Source organism: Micrasema longulum, unplaced genomic scaffold, assembly GCF_059751315.1.
Source record: "Micrasema longulum isolate JH-2025_06_02 unplaced genomic scaffold, ASM5975131v1 h1tg000024l, whole genome shotgun sequence".
NCBI classification, from domain to species: Eukaryota; Metazoa; Arthropoda; class Insecta; order Trichoptera; family Brachycentridae; genus Micrasema; species Micrasema longulum.
The window spans coordinates 1,371,503-1,387,931 of NW_028277232.1; the positions used below are offsets into that span (position 1 = coordinate 1,371,503).

Genomic DNA, 16,429 nt, shown 5'->3' on the forward strand with positions numbered 1-16,429 from the left:
AACATTTCCTAAATCGCAACAGGTTTTAATTTTTAATAACAGGAGTAAGGTCAAATGAATTGTCATTATACAATCTTAAATAAGTAATATCATTTGACGCGTACCTTATTTTTAAGTGTAAATTATTCATCGATTTTTTTGCATAGGTACTCTTAGAAATAATTTGATTTATAACCTTTAACCGTTATTTAAATTACTTAATAAAATATTTACATACAAATAATGTGAAATGAATAAATTATCAACTATAAAATAAAAATTTGATATTTTCGTAACAGAATGCACAGCACTTAAAATCAACAATAATTAATATAATATGTGATTGGAAGTTTACGTTTTGCAAATTACTTCGATTGCATTCCATTGGAGTGTGCGAAGTATGGTCTGGATGCCTTTCCTTTAGAGCAAAAGGCCGAGCTCCCAGCCTCTGCTGGGTCTAAATGCTGGTCCAGGATATCTCCTTCCTTGTCTTGGTGAGCAGTCATGTGCCTGGTGAGGTGATGCCGTTCCCTGAAGCTTTCCGCACAAACCGGACACTTCAGTTTGTCTTCCCTTTTTCTGCGCGTGGCGTCGTAGTTAACTTCGCTCTTGTGGTGAGATCTCATGTGGTATACCAGGTCAGAAGTCATTCGAAAGCTTATGTTGCATTTGGCGCAAACATTTTGCGCCGGCAGAGATAATGTAGCGAGGGAAGGTGGCAGAAGAGTGCTCAGAATGGCGGCTGCTGGGTTCCTCATGAGAGGATTCATCGCCTCCCCTTGTTGCTGGAACTTCAGGAACTCCGCGCCCGGATGATGAAAATTTTGAATCGGAAACGGATAGGAATGATTCGATTGTAAATATGGCGGTAAGTCAGAACGAAATGGAAGTAAATTACCGAATTTGTTTGATTGTGAATAATGCGATTGTTTATCGTTTTCATTTGTTTTGTGCGATAGGTTGTATGTCGGAGAAGATTTAGTAAATGACGCATTTTCCAAATTATTTTGAGCATTTCCTTGATGGTCGGAAAATTGTTGATACGGATGAAGTCCTTGGTTTTTTAAAAACGGATTTGCAGTTGAAAGTAAAGGATGGTTTGTTTGTATTAATGATTTGAAATGTGCGTTTTTGGTAAAAATATTACTTAACATGGGCGGACTCGCAGTTGTCAGCGGTGGACTCATTGAATTCTGGTAGCTGAGATTATCCGGGCTCTCTGAATGACCCGGAGATGGAGCAGGGGGTATAGCGGTGGTTCCGTGGAAACTGTTGTTAACTTTGGTAAATGCGCTTCTCGGGTTGACATCGGACAACCTGGAAGCCAGATACCGTTCATTTTGTTCAAAAGCTGGCCGGATTTGTGATATCAAGGAAGGGTCGTCGAAAACTTTATTTCTATATGGTGATTCGTGTATCACTCGGACCGGTCTGGAAAAGCTTTCGGTAGAGTTCGGTCTGGATCGTGACATATCTGAAACATCCGAATCACTTAGCACACTTTTAGTAGCAAATTCCTCAGTGCCCACGTCGATATTTAGGTCTTGGTTCGATTGGGGAGAAACGTTATTATTTTGACGATACTTGTCACCATAGCACGATGCTGTAGATAAATCGGTGCCTTTGGAGTCTTCGGTAAATTTTTGGGAGAATACTTGGGATTTGTTGAGATATTCGTAATTTTTTCTGAAGTTGTCCGCTTCCATTCGCGCGTAATGAGAGTCGGTAAATATTTCTTTAGATACTCGTAACTGCTTTTCCAATTGTTTTTGCTTCATTTTTTCGTCGGGCATCATCAGAAAGGCAACATCGAACGACCGCTTGTTGGTCCTGTTTTGATTGCTAGGTGAGAATTGGTGACCGATTTTAGTTTGATATTGATCAATCGATTTATTTTCACCTACAATTTGCGGTAGCGGCGGCATGTTCAACTCTGTCGCGGAAGTGTCACTTCGGTTCACTTTTTGAATGTCCATTGTCATTTTAATTCGCCGATTTGAATTTTGTAAAATGTAGGAGACACATAATAGTATTATTCATAAACATAAACGTTCGAGTCTGACACCAGTTAAAATGTTTTACGTTCACAATATACACAAGGAAGTTCAAAAGTTTTTACGAGAAAATTGTTAACGTCCGCGAATTTGAGTCATCGAGCTGACACGTGCTGTTCCCGGAGTCGCACTGACAAATGCCAGGAGCACGCGGAGTACTCTTATATAAAATAAGCATTTCGTTGTACTCTTCCGTCCTTACGGTTCCGAGTGCGGAGCCGAGGGCGTAGCCGTTCCGGAGCGGCCAATAAGGATGGCGACGGGGAGGGGCCCCGCCCGCTGGAGCCAATGACAGATTTAATGGCATCCTTATCACGAAGGGGTTGGGGTCGAGCGAGACCTGAAAATAATAATATAGTCGTGATAATGCCCGCCAGGGTTGACTTTATTACGGACGGTTAAAACTTTGGAAGTTTACTTGACTCGAGCGACTTTCTTATTACGCAACTTTGAGATTAGCTTGTTGATAAATAATTGATTTCATTCCTTTTTATCGAAATAAAAAAACCTAGGTACCTACCTACTCATTTTTTGTCTGTTTCATACTTAATTTTATTGCAGTTTTTTTATTTTAATAAAAGTAGTAGATAGCTTTAGATGCATAGATATGTGGAGGATACTCAATCAGAATCAAATTAATCTGTTTAAATTCAGATTCAAATAAATTATTTTTCCATTTCGACTCATTTCATATATTAAGTAATAACGTAAAATGATCACACCCAAAAAAGCATTATTTTCTCAGAAAAGGGGTTTGCCAGTGCCGTGAAAGGCTCGCCAGCTTGTAGTATTTCTAGATGATAAATTGCCCCGAATCTGTGCTGAGAAAATAAGACGAAAGCTCGCGGTGACGTATTTTTAAAAAGTATACAAATTTCTTATAGTTTTTCCAAAACACTGCACCTGTAAAGTATAAAATGTTTAAAGATGTTATTTTCAATTCTGAAAATATGTTTAAAATTCTAATACTGCAACTAGGTATTTGGTACACGATAGGTACCTATCTGATACAAGGTTTATTTTTAATAAAATATTTAAAAAAAACATTTATATCCGAATCTGCGTCTTTTTTATAATAAAAAATATTTTATTTAACTTATATAGGTATCATACCGTATAAGTTATTATTAAAGTCACAGAATAATTGATTATTTAGATAATAAAATATAATGTTTTGCAATAATAATATGTTGATGGTTTTAGAACCCTTATTACTCTTAAAAAGCTGTGGTAAATAATCCTTGTGCGCACGGTGATGTAACATCATGTTACCGCTAGTAAAAGACTGAAATTCAGACATTTGAAAAAAAAAACAAGACATACTGTTTAACAATTCCTTATTCATAATTTATGCAAATAACCATATAATTTAGCCTTGTTATAGTAAAATAAATTTAAAATCATGAATTCGCCACTTATATTATGCGCGTGCGTCCCCCATCACTGTAATAAACCGACTGATTCTGTTATACTCAACATCCACCACAAAATAGCGTCTCTGTCTTATTTATTATGAGTTCTATCTTCATGCTCTGTCTTATACATATGTGTTGCTGAATTAGCGGACATCCATTCTTCGCGTAGCGTAATAATATATATATATATATTTTTTGTATTGACATCCAACATAGTTTTTCAAATTTTAATAACATATTACAACAGAGATGAAGAACATTAAAGAGAAGGTAATATATAATTCTAGGCATCTACAGGGCTTATGACCTGTCAATGGCTGGTTTAAGTGGCCACTTTACACACTGTGTAACGTTAACTATTCTGTCGATATATGATCATCCATATTCCTTCAATTCTTTCATCTGTTGATGTTTGTGAAGTTAAACATAAATTTGGACAAACTCAAAATATTGTTTACAAATTTTACTTTCCAAATCCGGTGTGAAAATGTCCATTTGAAGATTATAAAAAATACCACTTCATCATTAAAAAAAATAGAGAGATATATCAAGTCTTGTGTCCTATGTCGACTAGTGTGACTTCACAGCCACACAAGAGTTAAAAAAAACAACGGTTGAGAAAAAACCAAAAATATTTTGAATTTGTCAAAAAGTTTGCAGACAAAGATTGGTAATTGGTAATAAATAAGATTGCAAAAAAAAAATCAATTTTGGGAAGGATCAGAAGATTTATTGATAAGGACTCCTGCAAAACTATTTACAAAGCAATTATTGAACCACACGTTAACTACTGTAGTAGCATTTTATTTTTATCAAACAAAGAAAACATAGATAAACTAACTGTATTACAAAATAAAGCCTTTAGAATCATTTTGAAAAAAAACAGATATACGAGGGTAAAGTCGATGGTAAATGAAATGAAATTATTAACATATAAACCAAGAATATTTTACAATACAATGATATTTGTTCATAAAATTATAAACTCTAATAAAAAAACAGAATTTTGGAAAAAAATTGATCGGAACCAGCATGAACACGATCACAATACTAGAGAAAAGAACAAAATTAGACTTCCATTTAGGAAAAAGGCAAAGTCACAAAATTCAATTTTATTTAAAGCAATTAAAAAGTATTACGAAATGAAAAAAATATTTATGAAGAAAAAAACATATCAAAATTTAAAATAATGGTCAAGACATATGTGATAAACAATTTATAAATTAAATATATTTGCAATGTTATTATTAGAACACACATAACAATATGTATGATATGTGTGCCCTACTTTAAGATTTAAATAAAAAAAATTGAAAAAATAAAAAAGATTGGATTTTACCACCTAAGGAGTTATCAAGATAAACAGATTGCTCTGGGGAGTTCGCCATACAGCTCCTAAAGCCGGACACTGCTTGTGCGAAACAAGACGAGATAATTGTTTTCTTTTAGTGTTTGACGTATATATCGATAACTGTATGAAGAGATGAAAAACTTAAGAATGAGTTTAAAAAATAGTGGTTTTTATTTTTATTTTTAAAGGAATAACTCGCTAAGCTTCTATGTTGAGGCTTGTCAGCAGGTAGGATAGAGGGGATATGGAAGGAGGTAATGAAAAATACACCACAACACCCAGACCAATTGTTTGTCAGTTTCACATAGCCGTCTAACCAACTGCGCCATGGCGCCTGTCAAACTGTTAAACTGTCAACTGTCTTTTGTATGCTAATGATGCCGTGTTTTTTGCTAGCAACAAAGAGGACCTGCAATTCTTGGTAACAAAAGTCTACGACTAAAAAAAAGTATACGTAAAATTTCCCGTTCACAGTGGAGTCCTGGTGCCAACACCCATGTACGGGAGTGAAGTATGGAATTGGAAAAACAAGGATGAAACTATGCTGAATGCGGTCGAAATGCGATCTCTCAGGCGAATGTGTGGTTAAACTAAGTGTGATAGGTGTACAAATGCCAAGATTCGCGCATTATGTGAGACTAAGACAAGCATTATCCACAAAATCAGGCGTCAAATGAGGGCTGCTTTGGTTAGGACATACAGAGTGAATAAACGGCGATAGAACGGCTAAAAGGATTTACGGAAAACGAAGAAGACCGAAAAAAAAATGGCATTACTAAATCCAAGAAGTTCTGAAAAACATGCAAGCAAAAACGTGCATGAGAAGATGTATGAATGTAGATTCCTCTTCGCTTCCGCGAGGTATGTATGCAAATACATAGTGGTATGGCGTTCTATCCTCTCTGCCTATTCCTACGTTTAATACTACGTTTAATACTCAAAATCCGCTAACTCTATGTGTGGCTAACCTTTGTACTCCAAACAGAAAACAGCCCCCGATTTCACCGATTTTCCGCTCAGGTTTGCCAAAAGGAAATAAAAAGCAAGATCCTTCAACTCTGGAACGATCGTTATTTGAGTGAGACTACCGGAAGTGTAACTAAAATGTTTTTCCCTACCATTTTCCATTCCCATGATTTCAGAAAAATGCAGAATGCTGGCTACGAGTTAACCCAGATGCTTACGGGTCATGGTGGGTTTATGTGCTACCCGCATCGCTTCAAGCTCTCTGAGATCGACAGCTGCCCATGCGACGATAAAACTCCTCAAGATGTCCCTCACCTGTTGATGCATTGCCCCTTTTTTGGCTTTCAAAGACAACAGCTGGAGGCGCGATGCAGAAGCCTGGGTGAAGATCTATGCGACATCCCATCGGTGATAGGCAATAAAGATAAGAATAAGGTAGTATCATACATGATCAATACAGTGCAGGCAATTGGTAAAATAAACCAAAGTAGGGAACAAAATGCCGAACACTCCTCTAGTGGAACGGACGGTCTGTTGACTATTGCCAACAGGCCGGCTTCTCTTTAAGAGTTTTAAGTGGTTTCCTCTCTACGTCAGCAAATGCTGAGAAGTTCCTGATTAGCCCACATTAATATATCCCTCCTGATCCCAATGGTTTACATAAATTTTAAGATATTTTATTGCAGAAAAATCCACTTTTTGAGATATAAACCTTGTATATTATAAGCAAGGTAAATAATAAAGCAATTCCAATATATTTATTTTTTTAAAAAACCTTTGTACTGTTAGTTAACCCTTGTATCGCTCGAGTCTGCATACAATACAAGACTAGGTTAATAAACAGTATGAACACGTATTAAACGAGTGATTTTGTGTTTTGAAATTATTCGTATTTTGCTGAAGTGTAGAACGACGTTACAGCAATGTCTCCAGAATGATGAAGAGTTAAAAAAATGTCCCGCTAAAAGTTTTTTAAGTAAATTAGAGCACTTATCGGTAACGTGCCTGTTAACAGAGGGGTAGGTAATATAATATAAGTAAGCCACCATCACCATTACCATCCCGATACGTTTTTAAATGGCGAGCATAAGGGTGTGGATCCACCGTCTTATGGCGATAAGTTTTTCCCTGCCAGAGAAACGAAAAACCTAAAAGATTGGACGTCTTGTACTTATTAGCTATGAGCATATAGTCAAATGAAATGAAAGCGATCTTATGTATTTTTTAATAGTCATAATATAAATACTTTGGTTTATTTTTTGAAAATATTTATATAGAAAGGCGCCATGGCGCAGTAGGATAGACGGCCGACAATGAAAGTAGCATCGCGGGTTCGATTCCAGCCAGTTGCAAGAAAAAAATCAAATTTTTTTCTCAATTGGTCGTTGTATTGTATTTTTCTAAACAACTTTCCATAAACCATTATAATTATTATGAATAAAATATAAAGCACCATTTTTGTAATATTATACTTGAAGGGCGCTTTACAAAGTGATTATATTACAAAATAATTTTAATTTTAACTTATGTAATTTGAAATTTGGATTTATTTAAATAATTTATTATTAAGGATTTATTTAAATAATTTAGAGAACATGCGGGTTTTAAGTTTTTTCCGAAACATCACTTCACTCTCACAGTTTCGTACGTCTGCTGGGAGAGCATTCCATACCGTAGGGCCTGCGACCGCAAATGCGCGTTCACCGAAGTTACTGCGCTGTTTGCGTATTTTTCGTATCTGCGTATTTTATTATTTTTTGTATTTTCATCTTTGCCACCTGCCAACAAGCCACTAACAAAGAAGCATAGTGTTTTAATTTTGTAACTCAATTATGACTTATGGCGTAATAGGATGGGGAGGCACTAATAAATCAACATTAAAACCTGTCAAATCTGCTCACAAATTGCTGGTTAAAATAATTTTTAAAATGCCCTTTAGGTATCCCAGCGTCAAGTTGCTCGAGGAATTTAATATATTAGGTATAATTAAGTATTTCTAGAAAAATTATGTTTGTAAAAGTAAATTATTCTACCAAATCCCAAAAGGAACACTCCCACACTACCAGATGTCAAACTAAAGGATGGGTCATGGGGTCTACCGCAAACTCTACATTTGGGTAAAGAAATTTTATATTTTTGTCCCCAAAATATTTAATAATTGTTACCCAAACATTGCAAAACCATGACCCGGATTCAAATAAATAAATTTGTAAAAAGTAGGGGTTTAGGTTAAGAAAAATCTGAATATTTACTCAAAAACATTCTGAAATAATAAATGGTATAAATTAATATTTTATAACTGTATAATAAATGAACTAGTAGGTAGTCATGTTATTGTTTATTTTACATAAAAATGTCTGCCTTAAAACAGGTTGTACCTAGTTAGGCAGACTAGACATAATCCAGAGAAATCTATCGCTTTTTAAAAAAATTAAATGTGTACGTAGCAGATACAGATTTTGTAATTTAAAACGATGATATTTATCATATTAATATTAAAATGAAATAAAGTAACCTTTTATATAAAATGTATTTATGAACTTATTATGGCTTTTTAGGCAGTGCCCGAGTTAAGCCGTTATAATTATAATGGAAACAAAACTAAATTAATCGATATAATTGCGTAGTACTACACAATAACAATATATTTCATACTTGAATTTTAAATCATAAACTTGCAATTAGTTATAAATTTTTAAATTATGATTTTCTTTTAAAAAACATAAAATTTGCTAAAACTTAAAGATAGAAGACAAATTATAGAACTATTAAATTTATTCAAAATTTAATATGGGATTGCCCAGAACTGTTATCTGTCATCAACTTTAGGGTGCCTGGAAGAATTACTAGACAGGTGCCATCGTTTTATAGCAACTATTCACGGACAGTGTATGCTTGTTATACCGTACTAAACAGACTCCATGAACTCAGCAATAGTTATGCTCATGTGTCCGATATATATTTTATGTAGGGCCTTACATATAAACTTGGTATGAAGTTACGCCTTGGCATAGGGGCAGAATACGGCCGGGAATACTATCCTTATTATAGTGGTAAAATAAGGATAATATTTAAATCCTTATTCTACCTCTATGCCTTGGCGTAACTTTATACTAAGTCCATAAGTAAGGCCCGTAGGGTATTGTCCCTATAAAACAAATCTTTTCAACTTTTTCGAAGACGGTGAATGATATGTGATACAAAAACACATCTCATAATTTTCAAATGTCATTTAAACACTTAATTTTTTATGATTATGATCCCAAATCGAAATCAATAGCTTGAAAATTTAAACTTAGGTGAACAAAAAGTTCACCTAAGTTTAAGTTTTACCTAAGTTTTTCTCCTGAAAAGTTTACGTTTTCAACATACGATAGTTTACGTAGCTGCCATCGACTTCTTAAATACAGTTACACAAGAAACAAATTCATTTGCAAAATACAATCTATGTACATTGTGACTCCAATATTAAAAAAAAACGTACAGCTTAAAGAGTACACTTTGACCTACTGTACAGGATAATATTTCTACTACAGATCACTTATTTCCTTGTAATATTGGGGGATGGGGGGGTTGGTTGATTTATATTGGAAATTATTATTTTAGCCCGAGAGTGGAGTAAGTTAGATAATGACACCCCTTCTTACAGATACTGCATCGATTGAAGTGCCCTGAGATTTATTTCATCTAATCTTTAAAAATGTACTCTTGTTATGATTATCGATAGCAAAACAAGGGACATTGTAATCCATTACGTAAATAAATTAATTAACTTAAAAGGTTTTTTTTACATATTCGTTGCGACAAGGACATAAAATTAACCACTCAAACCCGCCAATGACAGGTCATAAGCCCTGTTAATGCCTAGACTTCCATATTATCTTCGCAGTAATATTTTTACTCTTTGTCGCAATAAATTTAGACTTTAATAACTCCCTCGGGAGTAAAATCCAGGCTGTCTACCAATATGTGGACATACTCGAAACATTGTTTAGGTTTTTTTCCTTTAGTTAATTAACAGAGTTTCAAACAAAGTTTGAACTTAAACGTTTTCATATGAGTACATTTTTCACATAAACTTATTTGAAGAAACTCATAAAATAAAACAGTTTTTATATGGGCTCAGACAATTAACGCATATTTTAGATCTTCTTTTTCTTTTTATCTTTCCTCTCCCCGAAGAAGGGTTGGAAATCTCCGCAGCAGTTTTTACTTTGTTGGCAGCTACCCAGAACAAGGAATAAATGCTACAATGGAACTAGTCAGGCAATTTCTTTAGTCGACGGATGCGCTTTCTAGATAGTGCAGATGCACTGCGTCTTCCTTCAATCCTTGACAGGTAAAATTTTACATTTCTCACCTCTTTTCACATGCCCAAAGTATCTTTTCTTTATTATCTTTAGTAGCTCTTTATCTCTTTATCTTTTATCATCTGTCGGAGAACGTCATTGTTTCTAACTATTGTATGTCCACCGGAAGATTTTTATGATCCTGTAGCACCACATTTCAAAAGCTTCGATGTTTTTAAAGTGGCTTGAGTGAGCGTCCACGTTTCGACGCAGTTAACGAGTGAGAAAAAGACGTAACATCGTACAATGCGCATTTAAAAAAAAATATATATATATATTATTTATTGGGATATCAACAGTAATACATGTAACAAAAATATAACAATAAAATATACAGAGAATAAAACCAATGACAGATATCCACAGAAATACATTAAATACACGTACAATACATACTAGTGTGTTTGTGTGAGTGTAAGTGAGTGAGAGGGTGGGTGAGTGGGTGTTATGTTGGAATGAGGGTGTCAAGTGTCGAAAATATAAATATATATAAAATATTAAGAATTAGAGATAAAATTTAATAAAATAAAATAAAATAAGATAAAATAAGACTTTATTATTATTGGAGGTCTTAATATAAGTTTCTACTGCAAAAAAGGTTACGGAACCCGAAAAAGCAGTCTCGCGCCATCTCTATTATGACGTTCATTCTCTTGTAAGTGATTCAATTTTTATTCAGACAGCATCCTAAATATTTGTATGAGGTCTTTTATTTAAAAAAAAAAAAAAATGGTTTTGATTTTAAAACAAGTGTTCTTAGGACGTAGAAGTATCCTTTTCAAAGTTCAAATGCACTCCTAAAATGCGTTTTTGACATTTTTTGTTTATTTTTCCACATTAAAAATTAGAACTATGAAACGGTCAATGGCAATGAAAATCATCATAAAATTGATATTGACGTTTTATTTATTTTTTTATTTTAATGTACAATGCAGCACAACTGCCAAATACAATTTAATATAAGATTAAGTACTTACAAAAATATGGTTAAAAAAAGTGTTCAATGGAATATAAAGGTAAATATTATGTAGTCCATAAATACAATGGTAATCAAAGATGAATAATTCAGCAATACAAATTACCATTATTTTGTAAAATATACACAATACACAATTTTATTAAAGCACAATTATATTTTTTTTGTCATAAAAAAATTCCGTTTTAAGTTGGGTCTCTTCTAAACTAAAATCAGTACATTTATAAATATTATGACACGACAATATACAAAACACATAATGTAAATTTATACATGTCAAGAAATATTTTTTTTTATTTTTTATTATTTAGTATTTTTAGTAGTATAATTTTTTAGTATTTTTTTCGGGATAACTAATGTGTTGGTATAATGCTATTTTAATAAGTTTAAGTATTTTATTTTAATTTTTAGTGTCGTCTTCGTGAGTGTGATTTTTGTCAATTATGATTTCTGAAAAACAAAGGGTAAAGAGTCTTTAGTAAAGATACCAGTCTCGAAGATGTCCCGGAAAGCGATGGAACCGGTCACTGGATATTTCAAACTTGTGGATTAAGTATCACTCGTCTTTTATTTCCATATAAATTACAATGAACCTCCATAAATTATTGTTTAATATTAATATTTATATAAACCATGAATAAAATTTAAACTTTCTTTTTAAAAAGCACTTTTTTTTTCTTTTCTTTTCAAGGTAAATACCTTCTTTAATGAAGATAAATATTTATATTGGTTACAGATGTAATATTTCTTTTTTATATGTAAATACTGTTTACCATTGTATACATTTCTCGATGTTTTGGTTCTTTTTATAAGATTATGTTATTTTTTGTTGTATTTTTTTTTCACTGGTTTTATTGTAATTCGGTAAAAAGTTCACGGTACCGTAAATAAATAAATAAGAATTTTTACTTACAAACTTAAATTAAATAGAACGTATAAAATGAAAAAGTTTTTTGTTTAGTCGGTCTTAAAAATCTTTTCGCCAGCGGATTCATACGGAGTACCCCAGATCAGCCTTCCCTCCTTTCTTCTTTCAAACAAGAGAAAATAAATATAATATAAATACAAAAAAACAAAGTATGTGATACCTTTTTATATAGGTACAGTTACATTAAATTAAAATTATAATTTGGAATGAAGGTTCAAGCGTTTTATTTATAGTTGTTTAGACTGAGGAAATATATATCGATTCAGAAAAACATTTGTTAGTAACTGCCACTTCGTAAAATGTGATACAAGGGTAATGACGCCGACGCCTAATTCGGTGAAACGATGGATAGCGTATCTTTTGGCTCATTTAGGAATATGATATTGATATGATGATGACGATATAGGACTTGCCCGGAAAAGTATTGGTCGCAAATACATTTTGAGGTTTACTCATTACCTTGAAAAGTTCAACGTTTGCCTCAAAATAATGTATTCTATTGTACTGACGTTCATAGCACATCTTGTTATAAGACAATACGAATAGATAAGCTTCACACATCAAGACTAATTTTGAATCTACTTGCAACGCTATCTGTTACTCGCTCGTAACCGATTCTGTTCCTCCCTATTTAATGCCGGTGTTAACTTTAAACTAAGGAGACGGTATCAGAAACAATTTAACGTATTAGTGGCGGTGTGGCGAACGGCGGTGGCGGCGCGGCGTCGCGACGCGTGGCGCCCGCGAGCCCCGTGAAGGGAGGGCGAAGGAAATGAAAAGCAGGGGAGAGAAATGCACAATTAAATCAAATCAAATCAAATCATTACCGGATATCTATATTTACAAATTTACTCTACACACATATCCGCCAGAATAGTTATTCGAGTGCATTAAGGTACTAGACACGCGATAACTTAACTTTAAATTTACTTAGCATTGACGCACTACCATAAAGAGAGGTCTCAACAAAATGTTCGTACGAGATTTCCTAGAGAATAAATTACGTTATGTTCAAAACTATTCGGTTTTCGCAAGTATAAACATTTTTTGATTTTGGTTTTTTAGAAACCCCGCGTCAATTTTTATTTGTGGCGTCACCCAACCTCCTAGTTGATTAACAAAATCTGCGTTTTCTTAGACAAGTGTTTATGACTGGCTAACCCAATTGCGAATAGTGATAGAACTCCTTAGTATTTAGTACCTAGCATTTTTAATTCATTGCCAAAAGAATTCAAATTTAACTCACAAGAGCAAAATAAGAGAATGGCTACTCGATCAAAATTTTATTTATGAATATTTAGTAAACTAGCTTATGCGAAAACATTTGAGTTTTTTTTATTTTTTAATTCAACGAGGCTTTATCTACCAAGATAATGCATTTAGTCATTAAAACATTAATACAATCACATTTAAAGCTTTTTTATATCTTTCGACGCATTATTTCTCCCACAATTTTATTATAAATATTTTTTTAAAGCTTTGAAAGAGTAACCTTTATTATAGGCATAGCAAAATATTTGAAATCAACATCTTGCACCTACATTTAAAAAATTTTGAAGTAAACATAGACTGTTGCATTTTGTCAGTATAGCCTCGATATTTGCTTTCTTGTATTTGTGTGTATATTATGGATCTTTCCGGCTGTTAATTATATGCGTAAATTCTTGGTTATTTAAATTTTGGTAATATTATAAATGCTTGTATCTTGTATTGATATTAATCTCTCTACAAGCAACGGAAAATGTATTGGTTAGATTTTAGTTGCTTTAATGTTATTCGTGTAAAAATTTATACTAAATGAAAAAATATAGAAAGAAATGACGACATAGGTACCTATGTGCACCCATTGAAAAAGTATTTTTTTTAATATTTGATTGTTTTATACATTTATATAAATGTTGCCATTTTATCAAATTTTAATGTGTTCTTACTGTTTTAAGAAAAAAAAAATAATTATAGTGTGCGCGGTAAACTGGGTTCATTAAACAAAAAACAATGTTTACAGGGGTTCATGTATTCAATAAAATTGGTTTTTAATAATGAAATGTATATATTGACTTACAATCACAGAAAAAACAAATACAAAAGTATACTTTACATTTTAAATAGTCCTTTTTTGATATGGCGAAAAGGAGCTAGTTTCATCAATCGTCGCATTTTGACTTTGTCTTTCGTGATTCCATATTTATTTCCTACAATTTATCCCACAGAGACACATATTGTTATTTTTTAATGTTCCATTCTCTTGAACTCATTCTGGATAAATAAAAAAGCATTTATATCTCGAAAATCTATAAAAAGCAATAAACCCGTTTTAGCTTTGCGCAATTTATTTGTATTTACACTAATCTTCTTTATTTGTTAGGAAATTATTTTGGTCAGCAGATTGACGTTCTCTATACTGAATTTTCCAAGGCATACGACTAAGTACATCATAAAATTCTCATACATAAATTACCTGCCTTGGGAATAAGAGATCCATTACTCTCATTTATAAAGTCGTATTTTACTGGTATGAAACAAAATGTTCGGATAAATAACAATTTGTCAACCAGTGTTCATGTTACATCGGGTGTACCTCAGGGTGCCGATTTGGCACCCCTGCTTTTTAATTTGTTTATCAATGATGTTGTTAAATCATTCTCTAACTCTCACTTTTGGTTTTTCGCGGACGACAACAAAATTCTTAAAATATTTCAAACTTTACAAGACTGTTTTCTTCTTCAATCAGACATTAATTCTTTTAACTGGTTAACTTCACACCATTGGTGGTGTAAAGTCAATAAATCAGAACTAAATATTAAAAAATGCAAAATAATGTCATTTTATAGAAAAAAACTACTAATTTCCTTCGAGTATCTAATAGAAAACTCCAAAATTGATGTAGTTAAGTCCATCAGAGATTTAAGAGTTGTTTTGGAGTTTAAACTGACATACAATGAGCATTTAGATTATAAAATAAATAAATCACTGAAATAATTTGGCTTCATTTACAGAATATCCTCTAATTTTACCAATGTCCGTACAATCAAAACTCTTTATTGCTCAACTGTTCGCCCTCTCCTAGAATATGTCTCCGTGGTCTTGTCTCCATTCTATGTGAATCGCATAAATCACATTGAATCAGTCCAACATCTCTTGATTCGAAAAGAGAAGAGGTAATTATTCTTATGCTGATATAGAGTCAATGTTAAATATTTCTAGTCTACAAAAACGTAGAACTAATATTGATTCCAAATATATGTTCGGCATACTAAATAGTATTATCGATGTTCTATCATTACTGGGATAAGTAAATTTCAATATTCCGACTCATAGGTTGAGAAACAATAAAATACTGTTAGTTGATCATAATAAAACAAACAATGACCTTAATTCTCCAATGTCTTTGTCGTATTGTTAACTCAAAACAAGATCTAGACTTTTTTGGTTTAAGTTTACAACGATTTAAACGAGCACTAAATAAATAGTCCAGATCTTGTCTCGATGTCCTTTACGTTTTTCAATGCTTCTTTTCTTTTTAAAAAATGTTTTTAACTCTTCTTTTATTGTAATATGTAAACGCTTTAAATTGTATACATGGACAATGTCGGTTAAAAATAAAAAAAATAATGCCTAAAAGTCAACGAATAAATCATTGCAATAATTAATATTGTGCAGCAAGTTCATTCTGTTTATGTAAAGAGCTCAGTTCACGGATCAACTGGGGGTTTGAACGTTAGTAGAGGGTAACTGAGGGGGTCTACTTTGTATTTCGTTTATGCGATAACAATAACGTGCGTCTGCGGGATATGAACAATTATTTATGTGTCGTAATGGGTGCCGCGTGCCTTACTAACTTATTCTGACTCTCCTTCCATGACCAGATAAACAGCTTAGTTTTGACATAGAATGCATCTCACCTCTAAGGCCAGCAATAATAATTATCCTCATATATCGATTGATTTGGTGTTTATTTTGTAGAACTCCATATTTAAACATATAATTAGAAATCAAACACTGATTTGAGTCGACTGAACACTTTATTTTATTTTTACAAATATAAAAATAAAAACTTCGTGACAATTGTTTCGCCTTATTAGGGCATTTTCAAACGAATGTGAAGATTATTTGGATTGAATGTCCTTATATAGTTATATAATTCAAGGTACTTAAGTAGAAAATAAAAATAATCTTATGAACTATAGCATGTACATTAATCATAATTGAGGGAAAAACCAATGGTTGAGGGTGAGGCTAAGTGTTTAATAGGTAATGGGGAATTTAGGTATTTATATAACAAAGTAAGTATTTATTGACATTCACGTATGTATTGTGAGATAATTAATGAAGCCTTATAGTTTTGTAAATTTAGATAATTGTTGTCAAAAAAATATCAATAATATTACAACATATAAAATAAAATAAAGTG

At 32.7% G+C, this 16,429-nt stretch overlaps 1 protein-coding gene across 1 annotated transcript; it reads right to left on the reverse strand.

Annotated features, from left to right (window-relative positions):
- Nucleotides 1-344: 344 nt before the first annotated feature.
- On the reverse strand, nucleotides 345-2,135 carry LOC148285569 (uncharacterized). The gene has a single exon (XM_088243749.1). It carries the CDS (start codon nucleotides 1,959-1,961, stop codon nucleotides 345-347), a length of 1,617 nt encoding a protein of 538 aa, XP_088099875.1. The 5' UTR covers nucleotides 1,962-2,135.
- Between the last annotated feature and the right edge of the window lie 14,294 nt (nucleotides 2,136-16,429).

Bases quoted from the DNA above. Each gene is read 5' to 3' on its own strand.
- LOC148285569 (XM_088243749.1), bottom strand. From the start codon at position 1,961: ATGACAATGGACATTCAAAAAGTGAACCGAAGTGACACTTCCGCGACA.